The sequence below is a fragment of the Tasmannia lanceolata genome, unplaced genomic scaffold (assembly GCF_043159265.1).
Source record: "Tasmannia lanceolata isolate RefF3 unplaced genomic scaffold, GAP_Taslan_0.1 ptg000012l, whole genome shotgun sequence".
In the NCBI taxonomy this organism is placed as follows: Eukaryota; Viridiplantae; Streptophyta; class Magnoliopsida; order Canellales; family Winteraceae; genus Tasmannia; species Tasmannia lanceolata.
The window spans coordinates 28049599-28071262 of NW_027518689.1; the positions used below are offsets into that span (position 1 = coordinate 28049599).

The 21664-nt window shown below is 42.7% G+C and overlaps 1 protein-coding gene across 2 annotated transcripts in view; it reads right to left on the minus strand.

The window, feature by feature from the left end:
* Positions 1-21664, minus strand: part of TPR10 (ankyrin repeat family protein) — a 55149-nt gene that overhangs the window by 11309 nt on the left and 22176 nt on the right. The window contains exon 6 of one of the 2 annotated variants that reach the window (XM_077391265.1): positions 2448-2485. In XM_077391265.1, coding sequence (XP_077247380.1) covers positions 2448-2485 — 38 coding nt within the window. Of the gene's footprint in view, positions 1-2447; positions 2535-21664 lie in introns of both variants that reach the window. The other variant, XM_077391264.1, reaches the window with a different exon arrangement.

Sequence of the window (21664 nt, forward strand, 5' to 3'; positions counted from 1 at the left end):
CATATTGAAAAATGCAGCCGAAAAAAAAAGAACGTTGCCAGAACAAGAAGGTAAAGATGGTCAGTGATAAGAATGATATCATATTGAAAATCTTAGCGCTAATATCATCAACATCAAATTAAAATGAAAATTCAATTAGAGAACAGTGAAACAAAATTAGTACTACCCAAAGAAATTTTACGTCTCAACTTTTGTGCAAGAAGACCTCAAATTATGTAAAGAACACAAGTATGCAAGCCAGATAAAATTATTTTCAAAATTTCCCACATTGGGCTCAATAGAGAGATGAAAAAAACAGCAACAGGCCAGGTAAAGAAATGGAGAAATGGCAAAGAAACATATGAAGAGAAAATATTAATTGAATTTCAGTTAGATTGGAAAAGGAAAGGAAAGACTGAAGTGTTTCTTTAGGATAGGTTTTGAAGGCAAAGTTCATAGAAGGCCCACAATTCAGGAAACAAAATTTTGGAGATGAGGACCAATCAAGACCCATGGGACTCAAGGAAACCAAATTTATAACATCATGGTGTCACGTCAACATCAGTAGGGAACCCTAGAGGTCATCATTCATCATTTAAAGTGGCAGACTGGCTTCTTGCAATTTAAGATAAATTTTATTTAGTTTTATATAATTTATGGGTGATATTTACGTAGGTTTTGGTGACCATATCAGAGAAAAACATGAATAGTAGTTACTCAACTCAACTCAACTCAACAAAGCCTTTGTCCCAAACTAGTTGAGGTCGGCTAAATGAATCCTTTAGAAAAAAATTCATGAAGAAGGCAAAAGGAATCTACCCGGCTCTAATCCTAGTTCTAGTTGGGTTCCTCTACGTGGATCATTTTCCTCCATTCTATCCTATCCAGGGTCATGTTCTCTGTTATATTCCTAGCTATCAAGTCTTTCCTCACTGTTTCTACCCAAGTTGTTTTCGGTCACCCCATACCTCTTTTTACTCCATCAATTTGGCACGAGTCGCCTCTTCTCACCGGAGCATCCAAAGGCCTACGTTGGATATGTCCAAACCATCTTAAGCGGAAAAACATGAATAGTAGTTACTGGGAAAAAATCAATTTAAGATAAATTTTATTTAGTTCTATATAATTTATGGGTGGTGTTTAGGTGGCCATATCAGAGAAAAACATTAATAGTGGTTATTGGGAAAAAATTAGAATCTTTTCCATTTGAAACGGTTCTAAAACCTGAAATATATTTCTTTGGGCTTTAATGGTAACTTAAGATAGGATTTGTGTTTAATAAAGCGTAAAAAGCTAGAACGAATTCTGTAATTCCGAAAGTATCCAAATAGAGAAAGTAGTGGGTTATATCTTGGGAGTTGGAACATATATTCTATTATATTTTGGGTTGTCCTCTAATACAAATTAGACTTGGTTTAGGATTGATGCAGGATTGGAATTGATCCTACACCAACGATTTATGCAGTTCAAACAAAAAATCAAGCCATGCAAGTTAGAGAATACACAAGCAGAGTGAGAAAGCATAGGTTTACACCCAGCCATGATGACCCATTGTACCAAGGATCAGTATCCAATTGTCAGGGGGGGGGAAATTAAGTGTTTAGCAATCATGAAGAGATCACCAAAAGGTTTGTGGAATTTCTTTTTGCCAAAGAGAATAGAACAAATAAAGAAATATTCAAAGAAGTATAACCCAATCGGTAATGGTCAATTATATTGGTTATAAATTGAAAAGAGAAGGGTATCAGGTTTGGATTGGCTATGGCATCAACATGGTGTCATAGAAGTATCAGTACCCCATCAGTAAATTAGTAGATTCTTGATAAGAACAGAAAAACTCAGGTTGTCTTCCTGCATTAATCTGAGATGAGGATAATGGGACTCTCTGAGCATGGAGATGATACTGAAGATAGAGATGATATTGAACATACTGCAAAAACATTATATATATATATAGCATAAATGTAACAGATATTGGAGATATCAAGCAGTTCATCTAAGTTAGATTTATTTTTTAGTTGCCTACAATATGTAAACTCACCATCGTCTCCTGTGTTTTGGAAGGTCCATGTCAGACTTTTCAATGCCCGGATGTGATTAAAAATGAACTGTTTGTTGCATTGAATATCATTTGCAACGGATATAATTAATGAGCATATCGAGAAAGTATTCGCACTCAGAAAACTTTGGGTTCAGATAAAATATAAAAAGCGTGGCAAACTTCCCAAGGATAACAACTTCTTAAATAATAATTGAACCATGTTCAGAAAAAAAAGTCATAAGACTAGCACTTGAGAATCTAAACAACCAAAGTCATACACATCTCAACAAAACAGAATCCAGCAAACAATACTGCGAAATTCCCTTAGGAAGAGGGTAATTGCGACTTTAGTAAAGTCCAATAATAGTATAAACCTAGCAAACTGAAATTACACTAAAGTATCAAACATTTTCAAACAAAAAAATACCTGAATTAAGATCTCCAAGCATGGCAGGGACCCAGCAGCTACAGATGATAACAATGGAGTAATATTATCATCAGTTTCAGCATTAGGCTGCGAAAGAATAAAAGCAACGAAATAATCAGCTTGACAGCCAAATACCTCAAAGAGAACATATTTGTGATGAATCTGAAGACAAAAGGATGCCGTCTTAAAGTGAGCAGCTAACCCGTGGTTTTAAAGTTCAGCCGACACTGCCGAATTTTCAGACGCGGGTCCGGACCAACACTGAAAGTACCAATTTTGGTGTTGGTCCAGATTTCGTCCAAAATTTCAAAATTTCGGATATTTCCGGAAAATGTAATTTTAAAAACAATATCGAAATTTACTGTTATTCCAAAATTTCGGCAAAAAATTCAGATTTGGCCGAAATTTTCAGCAATCTGAATTTGCCTGAATCAAGATTTCATGTCGAATTTGCTAAAAACCCTGGCTTTAGCTATCTTTGTGACCAGTTCCCGCCTGCTTCTTGGAACCGGGTTCATGGATTGTTAATTGAAGTATTCACCCAAAACTTCAAATCTTGGCGCCCCCCTTACCGGGTCGTTAAGTATACTTCACTCACTCTCACTATCCCTCCTGATCAATCAAAAGCACCCCCTATCCCTTCTGGATGCAGTGACTCAGGCGTTACTCAATAGAGGTGCCAGACTGAAGAGAAAGATGTGGGAGATCCTTAAAAATGGGATCATCCCGAAATTACCAGAATTTTAAACCTTGGTTATCCCCACTTCAAATTCCAAGTGACAGTGGTAACTTGTGGTTCCACAAAAAGAGTGAAGAAATTTGACATAAAGAAATGAACAAACTCTCAATGTATTAGCTCAACTGCTGATAATACAAATTTACGGCGGCTATCTGTATGAGAGGGATGGAGAGCTCTTGCAAGTAAAGAATCAACTGCTGATTAGATCTAGCGAGCACATGGAGATGGGTTTTGAGTGTTTACACTTGTGATGTCATCAGTAGTGCACAAAATAACTATCCCAAAGCAAACACAATAATGAAACATAGCCAAATTCTATATACCATTATTAGTTTATATAAGTCACAAGGATTGCCATTTGTAAACATGTATACACACACATTGTTATGTATATAAGTAGATAGAATATTACCTTTAGGCCCTTCAATGAATGTACAATGCAATAGGGGTGTTTCTGTAATTGCCAATTATCATTATAAATGCAATGCAAAACAAGTCATAGGGTAAGGGTATACTTTTTCCCACTTTCTCCATTTCATGAGTGTGAAGTTGCTCTCCTCTCTTCCTCTCTTCCTCTCTTCATGGTAGTTAGAAAAAAAAATTATATATATTTTTAATAGTATCACAGAGCAAGGTTCATCAAGTTGTTGACGCTTCAAGGATCCAAACAAGGTTCCCTCTCTTACTAACCTTTCTACCCATTCGTGATCCATATCCATGACTTGCAGTTATCTCACCTAAACACCTAGATCCAAAATGAAAACCTACATCTGCGTCCAACACATACAGATTTAACACCCTAATACCTAGATCTGAAATTTTAAAAAAACCTAGATCTAATTTCCAAACACTAAGATGTACAACCCAATAATCCAGATCTATGGTCCTAACCCCTAGATCTACCACCTAAAACCAAACATCTAAGGTCCCAACCCCTAGTTCTACAACCCAAAACAATCAATCTACGATAACCCGAGATCTACAACCCAAAATCTTAAATCTAAGTCCTCAACCTCAAGATCTACGACATTTTACCTTAAATTTGAAACCTCAATCCCCTTAGATACCCTTAGTTATACTTGATCGAATACTTTTAGCCCATGAAATCTTAGATCTACAACCCTCTTAAGTTTTACCATTCGAAACCCTACATTAATCATATATGCTCCCTCTTGCCATTCAAAAACACAAAATCATTAGATCAGACCCTCAAAGATTCGTCACTAATCCTTCGTATCTGATCCCACCTACCATTCGCAACTATAAACCTTTTGAGATCTTCTCACTTTTGACATTTGAAAGCCACAATTCTCATCAGATTTGAACCCTCTCCTCTTTGCCTTGAAACCTCTCTATTATCTTCCTACTTCCTTTTTCCTTCTTTGCTTTTAGACATGTTAACAGGTCTTTAGGTCTTTATTGTAATGCCCAAGGGCATACTTGTCTTTGTACTTCACTCTTTATTATTTATATTACATGAGTGAGGGGGAGAACCCTAACTCAATCTTTTCTCTCAATCTTTACTTTCTCTCTTTTCTTTACCTCTCTCAACATGGTATCAGAGCTCTAGGGCATGGATGCCTAGGGCCATTTTCTTTTCTTTTCTTTTCTTCTCTTTCTTCCTTTCTTTTTCTTCCCTAACCCTAACCGTAACCTCCCTCTTCTCCATCAACCTCAACCTCCATCTTCTCCATCCCTAACCCTAACCATAACCCCTCCACTCTTTGCTACAGTACCCGCTACAGTACTGCTACAGTACATCACTATAGTTCCTGCTTCAGTACCCTCTTTTCTCCACTCTTCCTTTCTCTAATCTAATCCATCATAATCTCTTCTTCCTCTTTTGGGTCATAGCTATGCCCTAGATTTTCTTGTTCGGCTTGATCACTATCTTCATGGTGTTGTTCTGGATTTGTACTTACATCATTGCGATGTTTGTGGTTCGGAGTTGTCTCGACTTTGTCTTTATGCCGTGCGGCTGTCTCATGCCTCCCTTATGCATATGTTGTCCTCACGAAGCCACGGTCTATTAGCTTGCTTATAATCTTCATCATTGTCTCTACTTGCTCGTTGTTGGTCCTCTTCAGTTTTCTACCCAGTCTCTTATAGAAGATACACCTAGTATTGAGGACCCTACTATTCGTACTCCAGCTATGGCTACTAGTTCTCAGCCACATTAGGCTACGTCGTCGTCTTTGTCTTCGGTGGATGCGTCATTCCCACCGATTACCACTTCCCGTCTTGATGGATCCAACTATTTGACTTGGAAGATTGCTGTGGAGACATATCTGAAGGCCCGACGAAATATTTCTATTATTCGTCATGATCCCCCTCCTAAGACTGACCCTACCTTTGATGATTGGGATGTAGATGATGCCCTTGTTCGTACACTTCTATGGCAGAGTATGACCCCTTTCATTGCTAGCACCATGATGGATCTCCCTACTGCCAGAAAGGTATGGGAGCACACTGTGGCATTATATTCTGGTGAGAGGAATGTCGTTCGTCTCTGCGACACTTACTCGCGCTGGATGGGTCACCGGCGCGGTGATTCTACAGTCCATGATTACTACAGACAGTTAGTCTCCTATTGCCAGCAGCTAGATGCTCTTATGCCTCTCACCACTGATCTTATCACGGCAGCCAGACAGCGGGATCAGCTCCGTATTGTTCATTTCCTTGAGGGTCTTGGACCAGAGTTCACTCATCTTCGACAGCACATCCTTGGGTCTGGTACTGTACCCACTCTTCAGGAGGTATTTTTACGAGCTCAGCAGTGTGCACTTGGCATTACTGTTCCTACTCCCGTGGATGTCTCGACTACTGCTGCTTATGGCGCCGCTGACCGCCCTTCCCGAGGAGGAGGCACTTTTGGTCGCGGCCGTGGTCGCGATACTAGCTGAGGGGGACGTGGCGGCGGCCGAGAGGGTGGCCGTGGAGGTCGAGCTCGGCCCTATTGTAATCATTGTAGGCGTGAGAGTCACTATCACGAGACATGCTTTGATCTCCATCCTGAGCTGCGTCACACTCCACATCCTCGTCAGGGTCGTACTGCACATCTTGCCCTCCCAGATTCGACTACTCCTATTGACAGCCCCTCACAGACACTACTGGCTACTCAGACTGATCAGATGGTCGTCTCTCGTGCCGACTATAATGAGCTACAGCGTTTCAGATCTGCCAGCAGCCCTCCTGCTACTGGTTTTGTTCAGCCAGGTAGTTCTCCTGCTTCGTTCCTCTCTAGTTCTAGCTCCTGGATTATTGATTCGGGAGCATCTCATCACATGACAGGTACCCAGTCATCCTTACATGATTTTCATCATATTGTTTCAAGTTCTATTACTCTTGCTGATGGAAGTACCTCTCCTTAGACCTGACAAAATGGGACCCGTACCCGCGGGTACACCCAGCCCGCAGGGGTACGGGTACCAATTTCATTACCCGCGAAAAAAAATACCCGCACCCAACCTGTACCCGTGACCCGTGGGTGGGTCTGGGTCGGGCGTTGGTGCCCGCAGGTTACCCGCCATTCGGTTTTCAACCTTTTATTCTTAAGGGCTAAACACTAAATAGTAAAAAACAGGTTGTGGATGGGCCAACAAAACAAGTCAAAGCAATCAGACTATGTGACTGGTATCTTTGGTTGTACCAAAACAAACACTTGTTAAAGTAAATGAAAAATTGTATGATGAATGGGCGTATAAACATGTACTCATCATCCCATCCTTGATATTTGATCCAACAGCAGCTGACTTGTTAAGAAGCTGCTGTTGGATTAAATATCAAGGCTTGTACATCCATCGTACCACCTTTATGTGTTCATACACCCATTCATCATATAATTTCTTTTCGTAAATATATATATATATATATATATATATATATATATGTATATATATATAATTTCTTCTTTAAATTTGCCAGGTTACCTGCGGGTATACCCGTACCCACTCGCGTGGGTTCCGGGTTCATGAAAGGTTGCCCGTACCCGCACCGGTATTTCTTACCCGTACCCGCCGGTACCCGTATCCGCACGGGTTGTACCCGTACCCGCGCGGGTTACCCGTTTGCCAAGTCTACCTCTCCTATCACTGGTGTTGGCAGTTGTTCCCCTTCACCAGACATTACATTATCATTTGTGCTATGTGTCCCTAAGTCACCTTTCAGATTACTTTCTGTTAGTCAATTAACAAAGAATCTTCAATGTTCTATCTCTTCTTTTCCTTTATATTGTCTTTTTCAGGATCTCTCGACTGGGAGGACGATTGGCTTACACCTCAAGTTTTTGGCTGTGTCTGTTTTGTCCACGTTCTTGGGTCAGGATTAGATAAGTTGGATCCTCGGGCCGAACGGTGTATCTTTTTAGGTTACTCTCGGACCCAGAAGGGTTATCGTTGCTACAGCCTCTGCCTGCGACGATCCTTTGTCTCGGCGGATGTTACATTTTTTGAGACTCAGTCATTTTTTAGTCCGTCCATCTTGTTGGATCTCTCCCCTTCTCCGCTTCAGGAGGATTCCTCGCATACTCCTGTTCTTCCTCTTCCGGTTCTTCCTGATCCCATCCCTGTTTCTACACCTCCGATGTCCAGTTCCTCCCTTACAGTTATTCTACTGTTATGCAAACGTCAGAGCCTTGTACAGCCCCTCTACCTCCACCATTGAAGCAGTACCAGCGTCGGGCCAAATCTGCTGCTCATTTAGCCTCGCCCGAGCCATCACCATCTCAGCCGGAGATCCCCACTTCTAAGGTACATTCAAACTCTCCCATTGTGATGGAGATCAACGCCCATTGCGCGTTTATTCTAGGCAGGGCCGCCCTTAGGGACCTTTTTGTTATTATTAATATTAGTTAGGGATATTTTAGTCATTTCATGTTAGAGTCCTATTTTAGTTGGTTTCTATATTTTAGTTGGTTTCTATTTGTTTTGGGTTGTAAATTGGCTATTTAAAGCCTTAAGCAAACATTATTGAGAACCTTTTGGATGAATATTGATTGATATTGAGAACTCTTCCTCCCCTCTTGTGTTCGTCTCTTTCTCTTCCCCTATTCTTCTCTCTATTCTCCCCTAATTCTTCTTCTTCTTCTAATTTCTTCTCCACAGCCTACATCAATTTGGTATCAGAGCGAAAGATCCAAGAGCAAAAGATCCAAAACTACGAAGATCAAAGCGCAACTTGCAATCAAAGTCGAGGTATTTTTTTCTCTTAAACTCAGCCCCAAACCTGCAGAAAATTTACACTAAATCAGCCACTCAAAACTATTACCCTAACCCTTTGAGGCTTTTCATCAAACACCTTACAGACAAAAATTCGTAACCCTAGTCACCCCTTTCTTTCTCAACCCAATAACCTTGTGAAGATCAGCCACCACTGAACAGCCCATCTTCTTCCTTTCTTTGTTACCCAACAGCCAAACCAGTCCCTATATTCAGCTACAACCATTTATTTTCACTAACATAAAGCCCCTAATAAACAGCTAGCACAAACCTTCCCCATCACGACAGTCCTCTTCTTTAATCCAATCCTGCAACCCCATTTCATGTTAGCTTCATCCTTGCCTTCTTTAAGCCACAAACTACCTTACAAGAGCCGATTAACAGCCATTTAGTTACAGCACCCATATCCCTAGTCCCTTATCATTAGTTGTTGAAGCCCACGAACCTTCTACGGAGAGTGCCTGTTCATCCGGAAATCTTTGGGTTTTCTGCATCTTTTGATTTCTTTCCTTGCGAAAAATATCCGCCACCTTTTCCGGCCTGTCGATTGTGAGAAGGAAGAAAGAGTTCATTTACAAAAGGCAACTTGCTTATTCTAATTCTTTTTACGAGTTTTTAGCTTTCCAGATATATACAGAACTTCCTGTGTAAGTTACGTGACTTGCACAATAAGTTTTTTATATCAGACTCCTTTTTTTTTTTCTCCATTGGGCACACGCCACTTAAGTTGGTTATATGATTAGTCACTGATAAATAAAGAAAGCAAAGACAGACACGTGACTTCCTTTCTTTTCTTAACCACATTAAAAGGCAGCCCTCCTTTCTCCTTGGGCACCCCTCCCCTTTTCCACTTAGGTGTACTTTTCACCCCTTCTTTCTCCCTTAGGCACCCCCCCCCCCCCCCCCCCCCCGCCCAAAAAAAAACAAACAAAATCAGAAAAAAAAAAAAAAGAGAGAAATTCCCTCTCTCTACTCTCTCTTTCTCAACTTTCTCTCTCCTCTCTCCGTTAGATTTTCTCTCTCTTGTTTTCGGGCTATTTCCGCTCGAAATTGGCCCGCGACTTCAACACGAAAGTTGAAGTACTTGATTAGTAGAGCACACCCGCATTAGTTTCAGCAGCAGACAGTGATATTCAGCACAGTTTCAAGAGCAATCTCAGCCGTCGATCACGTTCTACGCTCCGATCAGCACCTTTCCGTCATCCGATCGACGATCGGCAACAGACGAGTTGTCAAGAAGATCATCAGGACTTCTTAGGCTATTCGTAGGCTTCCGAGGTACACATCTTCTTTACTGAAATCAAGATTTAATATTCCTATTAGTAGATAGTCATTAAATTTGCACTTAGGGCCCCTATTCACCTTGTTTTCATCAAACCCTTATTTCCTCTACATTAAAACCCCTTTTACCGTGATTTTCGAACCCTATTGTTACACCAACCTTAAGTAGTTTCCTTTATCACGTACTTGTTTCCTTGCATTACATTAGCATAGTTTAGTTGCATTACTTTTAGTTATTTGCGTTGTATATCAACCAAAACCCCATCCTTTCCTTACCCATAGTTCATGAGCATACAAACACGTTCACAAACCAAAATGGAAGAAAGAGTCACCGCCCTGGAAAATGTCGTGAACACTCATAGGGGAACTATACAACAAATGGCAGGACACATAGAACAACTAGAAGAGCGCCTTACGCAGTTGGGTGACAGGTCTACCACTCACGTGGATGGACCTGGGCTCCAAGCAGGCCAATCCGGCAATGCTCGTGGACATCCTGACGGTCCTGGAGGTCTTCTCCCCACCCCTGCTAGGGAAAGTCATATGCAGGGCAATGATAGGAGAAATCACCATGTTGGCCATCCCCACCATGAGGGATTTGTTAACGAGGGACAATTTTAGGAAGACGACCAAGAGAATTATGTCCAGTCACCTACCCAGGCTAGGTATCTCGATGGGCGTTTTGCTACTCGACCTCCGAGACAAAGTCCAGATCGTCACCATACTGATCATATGGATATAATTAAAAAGGTCAAACTGGAGGTTCCTAGTTTTGATGGAAAGTTGGATTCCAATGCTTTCCTCGATTGGTTAGCAAACTTGGAAGCCTACTGTGCGTGATATAAAATGGATGATTTTCATCGTGTGCAGTTTTGCCAGGTTAAGTTAGTGGGATCTGCCAAACGGCATTGGCAAACTGTTCAGAAGAACTTAGTGCGCTCCGGACAGCCATACAAATTTACCTGGGATGAGATGAAAACCAGGTTAACAGATAAGTACGTGCCCCCCTTTTTTATAAACATCAACTGTTGAACGAATTGCTAAATTTGAGGCAGTCGAACTTTACAGTCACTCAATACTTGTCTAAGTTTGAAGAGCTTTCGCTGAGATGCGCTGTAACTGACGAGCTTTCCATGACTATCCAGAAGTTCATAAATGGGTTGCGACCCGAGATTAAGCGAGAAGTCGAACTCCATTCTCCTGAGACCATGGAGGAAGCCTATCAAAAGGCTCTCGCATTTGAAAAATATTTCAAGTACCCCAACTCTAGAGGTGGAACGTCCCAAATGAGAGAGACCCAAACGACTAGATCGTGGTCATCACAGCAGACTGGTAGAGTTTTCCAGTCGGGTCCAGCTGCTTCAAGAAACACCACCAATGTTTCTAGAGGAAGCGGCAACTTTGGTCCAACAGTTAGCAATAATCGGGATAAAGGACCGGTAAATTCTACTTCTCGTCAAGGTCCTGTCACTTCAAATTCCCGCCAAGTCCCCAAGGTCCTGAGTGTTGTAACTGTCACCAAAAAGGTCACATTGCCTCACATTGTCCACATCGCACTCTTACTATAGAAGAGGAGCATGGTGATCCCTTCGAGGACCAAGACGACGAGCAAGAAGTAGAGCCTCTTGATCATGTCGACTCTGCAAATGAGGATGACTTCGATGGCACACGTGTTGGTGTAGTGCGTTGCATTTTGTCTACGCCTGCAGCAAAAGATGATTGTCAGCGCACTAACATTTTTCACACTTATCTCGACTGCGGAGGCACAGTGTGTAAAATCGTCATCGTCATCGACAGTGGGAGTTCCATGAATGTAGTCTCTCAAGCGGGTGTTTCTAAAATAAAACTCAAACCTGAACCACACCCGCAACCGTACAAGGTCGCTTGGGTTGATAAGACATCCTTACCCGTTTCGCAAAGGTGTCTTGTCCCCATCAAAATGGGAGATTATTCAGATAAGATATGGTGTGATGTCCTCCCCATGGACGTTGCCCACGTCTTACTTGGCCGCCCTTGGATTTATGATATGGACGTAGTTCATTATGGGCGAGAAAATACCTATGTTTTTAAACATCGTGATAAAACAATTAAGTTGAAACCCGCAAAACCTACGGATAAAGTTAAGGGTTCCAACCTTAATTCTTCTTCAAAGGCAACCAAACCAAAGGGTCTCAACATCCTGAATTGTAAAGAATTTGAAGGCGCCAATCATGAGACAGGACATATGTTGGCATTAATTGATGAAGGAGCTCTTCAGCTCTCATCAGAACAGCCAGTTGACCTACCACCTGAGGTCAGCCGCTTATTACAGGAATTTAACGATGTGATTCCTGATGAGCTTCCTGCAGAATTACCACCCATGAGAGATGTTCAGCATGCGATTGACCTGATTCCAGGTTCTCAATTGCCCAACCTTCCACACTATCGCATGAATCCTCTTGAGCGGGCAGAGTTACATCGACAAGTAGAGGAGTTACTAGAGCGTGGTGTAATACGAGACAGCCTTAGTCCCTGTGCTGTACCCGCATTACTTACACCCAAGAAAGACGGATCATGGAGAATGTGCGTTGATAGTCGCGCTATAAATAAGATCACAATTAAGTACAGATTTCCCATTCCCCGTCTAGAGGATATGTTAGATCTATTAGCTGGATCACATTGGTACAGTAAGATCGACTTACGTAGTGGTTACCATCAAATTCGAATTCGTCCAGGAGACGAATGGAAAACCGCCTTTAAGACACCAGACGGATTATTCGAATGGTTAGTCATGCCCTTTGGATTATCTAATGCTCCGAGCACATTTATGAGGGTAATGACACAGATATTACGTCCGTTCTTAGGCAAATTCGTGGTGGTCTATTTTGACGATATTTTAATCTTTAGTCGATCAAAAGGATTACATTTGGATCACCTTAGGCAAGTTCTTGAGATTCTTCGAGAAGCTAAATTTTATGCAAATCTCAAGAAGTGCTCATTTATGCAAACCCAGGTGATATTCCTAGGCTTTATCGTCTCGGAAAAGGGTGTATCTGCAGACCCTGAAAAAGTGCGAGCAATTAATGATTGGCCAGTTCCTACTACACTTTCGGAGGTTCGAAGTTTTCATGGATTGGTCACGTTTTATCGCAGATTTGTTAAGGGTTTTAGTACCCTTATGGCTCCAATAACGGACTGCATGAAGAAATGATTGGCCAGTTCCTACTACACTTTCGGAGGTTCGAAGTTTTCATGGATTGGTCACGTTTTATCGCAGATTTGTTAAGGGTTTTAGTACCCTTATGGCTCCAATAACGGACTGCATGAAGAAAGGTGAGTTCCGTTGGACCTCTTCTGCTACGCGAGCTTTTCAAACTATCAAGCAGAAGATGATGGAAGCTCATGTCCTAGTTCATCCTGACTTTTCTAAAGTCTTTGAGGTATCATGTGATGTGTCAGGAGTTGGGATAGGAGGTGTGTTAAGTCAAGAAGGACACCTTGCAGCCTATTTTAGCGAGAAACTTAATGAGGCTAAACAGCGTTATTCCACATATGATAAAGAATTATACGCTATTATACGGCCATTGTCCTATTGGAGGTATTATCTTTTACCTCAGAATTTGTCTTATATTCTGACCACGAAGCGTTGAAATACCTTCATTCACAGAAGAAATTAAGTCAACGTCACGCTAAGTGGATAGAATTTCTCCAAGAGTATACTTTTGTACTCAATCATCGGGCAGGAATTGAGAATAAAGTAGCCAATGCCTTAAGTCGTAAGGGTTATGGTCTTACAGTCCATGAGTGCCAAAGTCATAGGTTTTGATAGACTGAAGGACGAATATCCTACGTGTCCTGATTTTGGCATCATCTTTCAAGATGTTCATGATGGTATCCGTCGGGAACATGTTGATTTCTTAATAAATGACGGTTATCTCTTTCGAGATACTAGGCTATGCATTCCCCGCACGTCCCTTCGCGATTTCTTAGTTTGGGAAATGCATGCTGGAGGCCTAGCAGGACACTTTGGCCGTGATAAGACGATCGCGTTAGTCGGTGATAGATTTTATTGGCCATCATTAAAGAAAGACGTAGCGCGAATCGTGTCACAGTGTCGCACATGTCAATTAGGAAAGGCTAAGAATCAAAATACTGGATTGTATACGCCTTTGCCTATTCCCCACTCTCCATGGCAAGATATAAGCATGGACTTTGTCCTTGGTTTACCTCGGACAGCTCGAGGACATGACTGTATAATGGTTGTGGTGGATCGTTTCTCACGAATGGCACACTTCATTCCGTGTAGCAAAACAACTGATGCCGTGCAAGTAGCTAAGCTGTTTTTTAAGGAAGTTGTCAAACTTCATGGGCTCCCTATTTCCATTGTGTCGAATCGAGATGTCAAGTTTGTTAGCCATTTTTGACGCACACTTTGGAAACTTTTTGGCACACGGTTGAAGTTTTCCTCAGCATTTCACCCACAAACTGATGGTAAAACAGAGGTAGTTAATTGTAGTTTCGGTGATTTGTTACGTTGTTTAGTTGGAGATCGTCCTGAGAGTGTTCATGGCATCATCCCTCGCCAGCCTGTTGACCTTATACCTTTACCACCTGATGCCCGTCCCTCTCAGTCAGCCGATTCTTTTGCCCAGCACATCCATGACCTTCATGCTGATATACGTCGTAGGATTGCTACTAGTAATGTTGATTATAAGCTAGCAGCTGATGTACATCGTAGGAACCTTGAATTTAATGAGGGCGACTATGTCAGGGTTCGTGTTCGTCCCGAACATTACCCTCGCCATTCTTTTAAAAAGTTGCATGCAGGACCTTTTCGTATTCTTCATAAATATGGCCCGAATGCTTATTTAATTGAATTACCTACTGATATGAATATTAGTCCTGTTTTCAATATTGAAGATCTATTCCCAAATCGAGGTACCTTTGAGCCTCCTTCTATGCCTCCAGATGTTTCTACAGGTCGAACTGCCAGCTCCTGTGTTCCAGCACCAGTGCCAGTGGTTCCACCAGTGCCCCCACTTCCTTCATATCATATCGAGGCTATACTTGACGATTAGATCGTTTCCTCCCGCCATGGTGGTTTTCAACGCTATCTTGTTCAGTGGCGTGATCGTCCTCCTTCAAACGCTACTTGGCTTACAGAGGACGAGCTTCGCCGTCTAGATCCTATCATCCTGGAGCAGTACCATTCTCTTCACTCTCCGGAGGAGAGTTCTTTTCAGCAGGGGGGAAATGATGGAGATCAACGCCCATTGCGCGTTTATTCTAGGCAGGGCCGCCCTTAGGGACCTTTTTGTTATTGTTAGTATTAGTTAGGGATATTTTAGTCATTTCATGTTAGAGTCCTATTTTAGTTGGTTTCTATATTTTAGTTGGTTTCTATTTGTTTTGGGTTGTAAATTGGCTATTTAAAGCCTTAAACAAACATTATTGAGAACCTTTTGGATGAATATTGATTGATATTGAGAACTCTTCCTCCCCTCTTGTGTTCGTCTCTTTCTCTTCCCCTATTCTTCTCTCTATTCTCCCCTAATTCTTCTTCTTCTTCTAATTTCTTCTCCACAGCCTACATCACATTGCCTCTCGCACTCGGTCTCGCAATACTGCTCATCCCATTTCCTCTTTTGTGTCTTATGACTTTCTCAACCCTGTATTTCGCAGTTTTGTTTCGTCTTTGTCCTCTCTTTCTCTACCTAAGACTCTACATGAGGCACTTGATCATCAAGGATGGCGAGCGGCTATGGATCTTGAGATGCAGGCCCTTCAGGCCAATCAGACATGGGATTTGGTCCATCTCGCATATGGTGCTTGCCCAGTTGGTTGTCGCTGGGTTTATGCAATCAAGCACCTTCCTGATGGCACAGTTGAGCGCCTTAAGGCTCGACTTGTTGCAAAAGGGTACACGCAGACATATGGGATTGATTATGGCGAGACTTTTTCACCAGTTGCGAAAATTCCTTCTATCCGTGTCCTGCTATCCCTTGCTGTGACTCTTGGCTGACATGTTCATCAGTTGGATGTAAAGAATGCCTTTCTTCATGGTGATTTGGAGGAAGAGGTCTATACGGAGCAGCCTCCTGGATATGTTGCTCAGGGGGAGAGATCTTCTCTTGTTTGTCGTTTGAGGAAATCCATTTATGGTCTCAAACAATCTCCGAGAGCCTGGTTTGGGAAGTTCAATGCTACACTTATTCACTTTGGCATGAAGCAGTGCGCAGTTGATCACTCCGTCTTCAGTTTTCAATCTCAGGCTGGTTGTGTTCTGTTGACAATATATGTCGATGATATCATTATCACTGGTAGCGATACAGGTGACATTCAAAGGCTCAAATCCTTCCTTCAGACAGAGTTCTCTACTAAGGATTTGGGTCGTCTTCGGTATTTCCTGGGCATTGAGGTTGCCTATTCGACTAGAGGTATCTACCTCTCACAGAGGAAGTATGTTCTGGGTCTTCTTGATGAGACAGGTTGTTTGGGAGTCAAGCCTGCCTCAACTCCTATGGACCGGAATATGAAATTACTCCCTGAGGAGGAAGTCCTGTTAGAAGATCCAGGGCAATACAGACGCTTAGTTGGTAAGCTCATTTATCTTACCGTTACACGTTCAGATATTACCTTTGCAGTTAGCGCTGTTAGCTAGCATATGAGCTCACCTCGCACTTCACACTGGGCGACTGTACTTCAGATATTGAGATATCTGAAGAGTTCGCCAGGTAAAGGGTTTTTATTTCAGAGGCATGGGCACCAGAGAATTGAAGGATACACTGATGCAGACTGGGTAGGATCTCCGGCTAATAGGAGGTCTATTACAGGATATTGCACCTTTATTGGAGGTAATCTTGTTTCATGGAGAAGTAAGAAACAAGATGTCGTGTCTAAATCCAGTGCCGAGGCAGAATATAGAGCTGTCTCATACCAGTGGTGAACTCATGTGGCTACGTTCCTTGCTTTCAGAGATTGGATTTCCTCCTTCTTCTTCTTCTCTAGCTCAGTTATACTGTGACAACAAATCCGCCATTTACATTGCCACGAATCCAGTCTTCCATGAGAGGACCAAACATATTGAAGTGGATTGTCATTTCATTAGAGAATTGATCCAGCGACGCTACATATCTCCTGTGTTTACCAGATCTACAGATCAATTAGCAGACATGTTCACGAAGCCTCTAAGTAGAGCTAAGTTAGTTGATAATTGTAACAAGCTAGGAATGTTAGATATCTACATTCCAGCTTGAGGGGGGGTGTTAGCAGGTCTTTAGGTCTTTATTGTAATGCCCAAGGGCATACTTGTCTTTGTACTTCACTCTTTATTATTTATATTACATGAGTGAGGAGGAGAACCCTAACTCAATCTTTTCTCTCAATCTTTACTTTCTCTCTTTTCTCTACCTCTCTCAACAAGACACACTTGTAGTTCTCTACGATTTATTGTGCTGGCTACCAGCCATCTCTAGTGATGTACAACAGCCTTCTCTAGTGCTCTATAGAAGCCATCTCTCGTTCCGTATAATAAGAATTCCTTTTTGCACAACCCTGTGATTCATTTCCTTTCTCATCTTGCATGGATTACTTATGTCCTGCCTATCTATATCTGGGAAGGCATATTAATTCAGTTCAATATGAATATTAAGATTAATAATCTTATGATATTAAGCAATTAAGGTCATAGAATATAAGATAATCTGAGATTAATTAATCTCACACCAGCCTCAATGTGTTATGGTTCCTTGTGGCCTTGAACTTTGTTACAGTTATTCAGATGATCTCTTCTTAATCTTCAATATGGCTGATGGAGTTCCATTTTCACATTTTTTTTTAAGGCAAAGGCCTATTGGGTGTGCTTGATGGCAATAAGGCCAAGCTTATGGCTGACTAAGAACCAAGTCAATGGAGGGTGAATAATGACAGCGTTATCACTTGGAATTAAATTCAGTTGAGTCATTCATTACATTTGTTAGAATAAGCTTATGTAGCCTAAGGGCATTATAGTCTTTTCATATTCTTTTCATAATAAATATATGTGTGTGTGTTAGGGCAAGGAGGCTAACACACAATATTCATTATCAAATCTCTCTGTTAACATGGTATCAGAGCCCTAGGGTTTCTCGATGCCCTAGGACCTCCATTGAAGACCTCTTGTCTTCCTCCATTGAAGCTCATGCCCATGCCCATGCTCATGCCCTAACTTCTTCTTCCATTGAAGCCCATGCCCATGCCCTAACTTCTTCTTCTTCTTCTTCTTTTTTTCTTTCTTCCTCAATCTTCACTGGTTGCCCCCCCTGCGCGCCCCCTGGGAAACCCAACTTTCCCTGTTTGCCCCCTGGAAAACCCAACTCTTCACTGGTTGCCCCCCCTAGAAAACCCAATTTTCCCTGTTTTGCCCCCCCCGGACAAACCCAACTTTCCTTGTTTGCCCCCCTGCATGCCCCCTGGAAAACCCTACTCTTCCCTGTTTGCCCCCCCTGCGTGTTCTCCCTTCTTCTTTTATAACATCTTTCCCCATCTTCTTTGACCTATAAGGATAGTGTTCTTCTCTTCTAGCCGTCGGGTGTTCATGCCCTAAATCTTCCCGTTACATTTCTCACCTTTTTTTTTGTCGCGGCTCCGCTTTGTTACATTTTTCTTTGCTTCCTACTTGATGACTTAAGCTTTGTCTCTATGTTTCGTTGTAGTTCCACAAGTATGAGGCTTCGTGCTTGTTTTTTTTCGGGGTCCTTCCGGCGGATGTTTGTGATTTTTCCTTTTGATTGTTTATTTTTCGTGGTGATTTGCTTGCCTATATTTGGCTGCCCTTTTCTGTGGTTGTATGTGATTGTTGTGGTGTGTCTTGTCTGGTCTGCTTCACCATTTGAGTTTTGGTGTTTATTATGGCCTTGCCATCAGCTTCTTCCTCCGGTTCATTTCCGGTGTCGGTGACCTCTATGACATCCATTAAATTGGATGGTGCTAATTACCTGCCTGGAGTCGTTCTGTTCACCTCTATTTGCGATGTCAGGGCAAGTTACGTTTCATCACGACGGATCCTCCGGATCCTAAAGATGCGGGGTATGATAAGTGGAGTCAGGAGGATGCTCAGCTTCAGTCTCTTCTCTGTCAGAGTATGGAACCAAAGATTGCGAGCAACATGCTATTTCTGGATACATCACGGGCAGTCTGGTTGCGTGCTGAGACACTTTATTCCGGCAGCAACAATCTCACGCGGATTACTGATGTTTACAGTGACTTCTTTCGTATCTCGAGTGGAGATAAGACTGTTGCTGAGTACTATTCGGATTTTGTTGGTCTTTGTGAGCAGATTGATATTTATCATCCCCCATCCACCGACCTTAAGGTCTTGGCTCAACAGAAGAATGAGCTCCGTACTACTCGGTTTTTTTATGGCTTAGGGCCTGAGTTTGTCCCTCTTCGGCAGCAGATCCTTGGATTAGGCACGCTCCCATCTTTGGATGAGATCTTTTCTCGCGTTCAACGCGCTCTACGTCTCGATCCGGCTATCTCTGTTGCTGGTGACCAGTCCGCCTTTGCTGCCCAGTCTGGTTCCTTTCGGGGCACTCGTGCTAGGGGTCGTGGTCGCAGTCGTCGCGGACAGGGCCGTGGCTTTGGCCGAGATTCAGGGAGAGGCCGTACTTATGGGGGTCGTGGCTCACGTTATTGCAGTCATTGTGACATGGAGGGTCACACTATTGATTTCTGTTACGATCTCCATCCCGAGCTACGTCCGGCTCAAGCCGCCCACTTCGCTTCTGAGACACCTGCTGCACCTACTCCTGCTCCCTCAGACAGCATGCTCGTCTCTCGGACTGAGTATAAGTCACTTTTGCTCCTACAGGAGAAAGGGAAACAACCGGCTGCTCAACTTGCCACAGAAGGTAGCAACCCATCTTGCTCCCTTAGCCACTCTGCTTCCTGGCTTATTGATTCTGGTGCCTCTCATCATATGACCAGTAACAGTACACTTCTTAGTTCCTTTACTTCTTGTGCTCCTACTAAGATGGTCACCTTGGCCAATGGGACTCGATGTCCTATTTCAGGCACTGGGACTGTTACAGCCACATCCCACTTATCCTTATCATCTGTACTCTGTGTTCCTACTTTTCCCTGTAATCTTCTTTCTGTTAGTCAGCTTATTAATCGCCTTAATTGTTCAGTAACATTCTTTCCTTCTTATTGTGTTTTTCAGAAACTTGTGACTCGGAAGACGATTGGCTCGGGGCATGAGACAGATGGCCTATACTACCTGGATGATGCTATCACTCCCACAGCGTTTAGTATCTCAACAGATTCCTTTATGTGGCACTGCCAGCTCGGTCATCCTTCTCCTGAGCGTCTGCAGCGTTCTTCCGTTGTTTCTGGTGTCATTAGTCATTTTCATTCTGAGTCCTGTCAGTATGGAAAACACCATCGTGTTTCCTACCCGTCTCGTTCTGTTAGTCGTGTCAGTAGTCCTTTTGAGTTAGTGCATTATGAAGTTAGGGGTCCATGTCGTACTCCTTCTATGTTTGGTGGGAAGTACTTTGTTATTTTTGTTGATGATTTTTCCAGGATGACCTGGCTTTATATAATAAAGGATCGTTCTGAGGTGTTTTCTACATTTTGTTTCTTTTATGCTGAAATTACAAATCAATACTCATGTTCCCTTAAATGTTTACGTACTGATAATGCCCGTGAGTATTTTTCTGATCGGCACGGTTTTCAGGAGTTTCTTTCTAGTCGTGGAATTATTCATCAGTCGTCTTGTGCCCACACTTCACAACAGAATGGTGTTGCCGAGCAAAAAATACGGTATCTTGTAGATATAGCTCGCATCATTCTGTATCAGATGCATGTTCCCAAATCGTTTTGGGCTGATGCTATGCTTACAGCCTGCTTTCTGGCTAATCGTCTACCATCTTCAGTTCTTAGCAATCGGTCCCCTTTTTCGGTGTTACACCCTTCTGGGGATCCGTTTCCGTTACCTCCCAAGGTGTTTGGGTGTGTTTGCTTTGTTCAGGATCTCACCCCAGGACTTGATAAATTGGCCCCAAGGGCAATCAAGTGTGTTTTCCTGGGTTATTCACGAACCCAGAAGGGTTATCGATGCTACAGTCCTCAGCTTCGCCGCAAATTTATCAGTGCTGATGTCTCAATTTTTGAGGATACTCCCTACTTTCCTGCTTCCTTTTCTTTACCGGTATCTCCTCCTCCATTGCTATTGCCGGTTCCGGTTCCCAGTTTGCCACCGAATCCGGTTCAGCGTCCCTTCCAGGTATATACTCGCAAGCGTTTTACTACTTCAGTTGAGCCTTCATGCCCTGCCATCTCTTCTCAGCAAGCGGGTCCTTTACCCTCATCTTCTGATGATGCTACTCAGGTTGATGAATCTCTTGATGCCCCTATTGCGAGCCGTACTCGTTCTCGTACCACTCATCACCCTATTTCTGATGCAGTAAGTTATGCTCGGTTATCTCCTTCGTATACCGCATTTATATCATCTTTGTCATCGGTTTCTATTCCCCGCTCTGCTCAAGAGGCTATGCTTGATTCGGGATGGCGAGCAGCTATGGAGGCTGAGATGGATGCTTTGGCCAAAAACCAGACATGGCAGTTGGCTTCCCTTCCTCCTGGTGCTCAGGTAGTCGGATGTAAGTGGGTGTTCACCGTCAAATACCTACCTGATGGCTCTGTTAAGAGGTTAAAAGCCCGTCTTGTTGCCAAGGGCTTTACTCAGACTTATGGGATTGATTATGTTGAGACATTCTCTCCAGTGGCAAAGATTCCATACATCCGTGTATTGATTTCTTTGGCCGGGAATCAGTCTTGGCCACTATATCAGTTGGATATCAAGAATGCGTTCCTCCATGGTGATTTGAGGGAGGAGGTGTATATGGAGCAACCACCAGGGTTTGTTGCTCAGGGGGAGGTGCAGCATACCATCTGTAAGCTTAGAAAGGCGATTTATGGTCTTAAACAGTCTCCCCGTGCTTGGTTTAAGAGATTCAGTG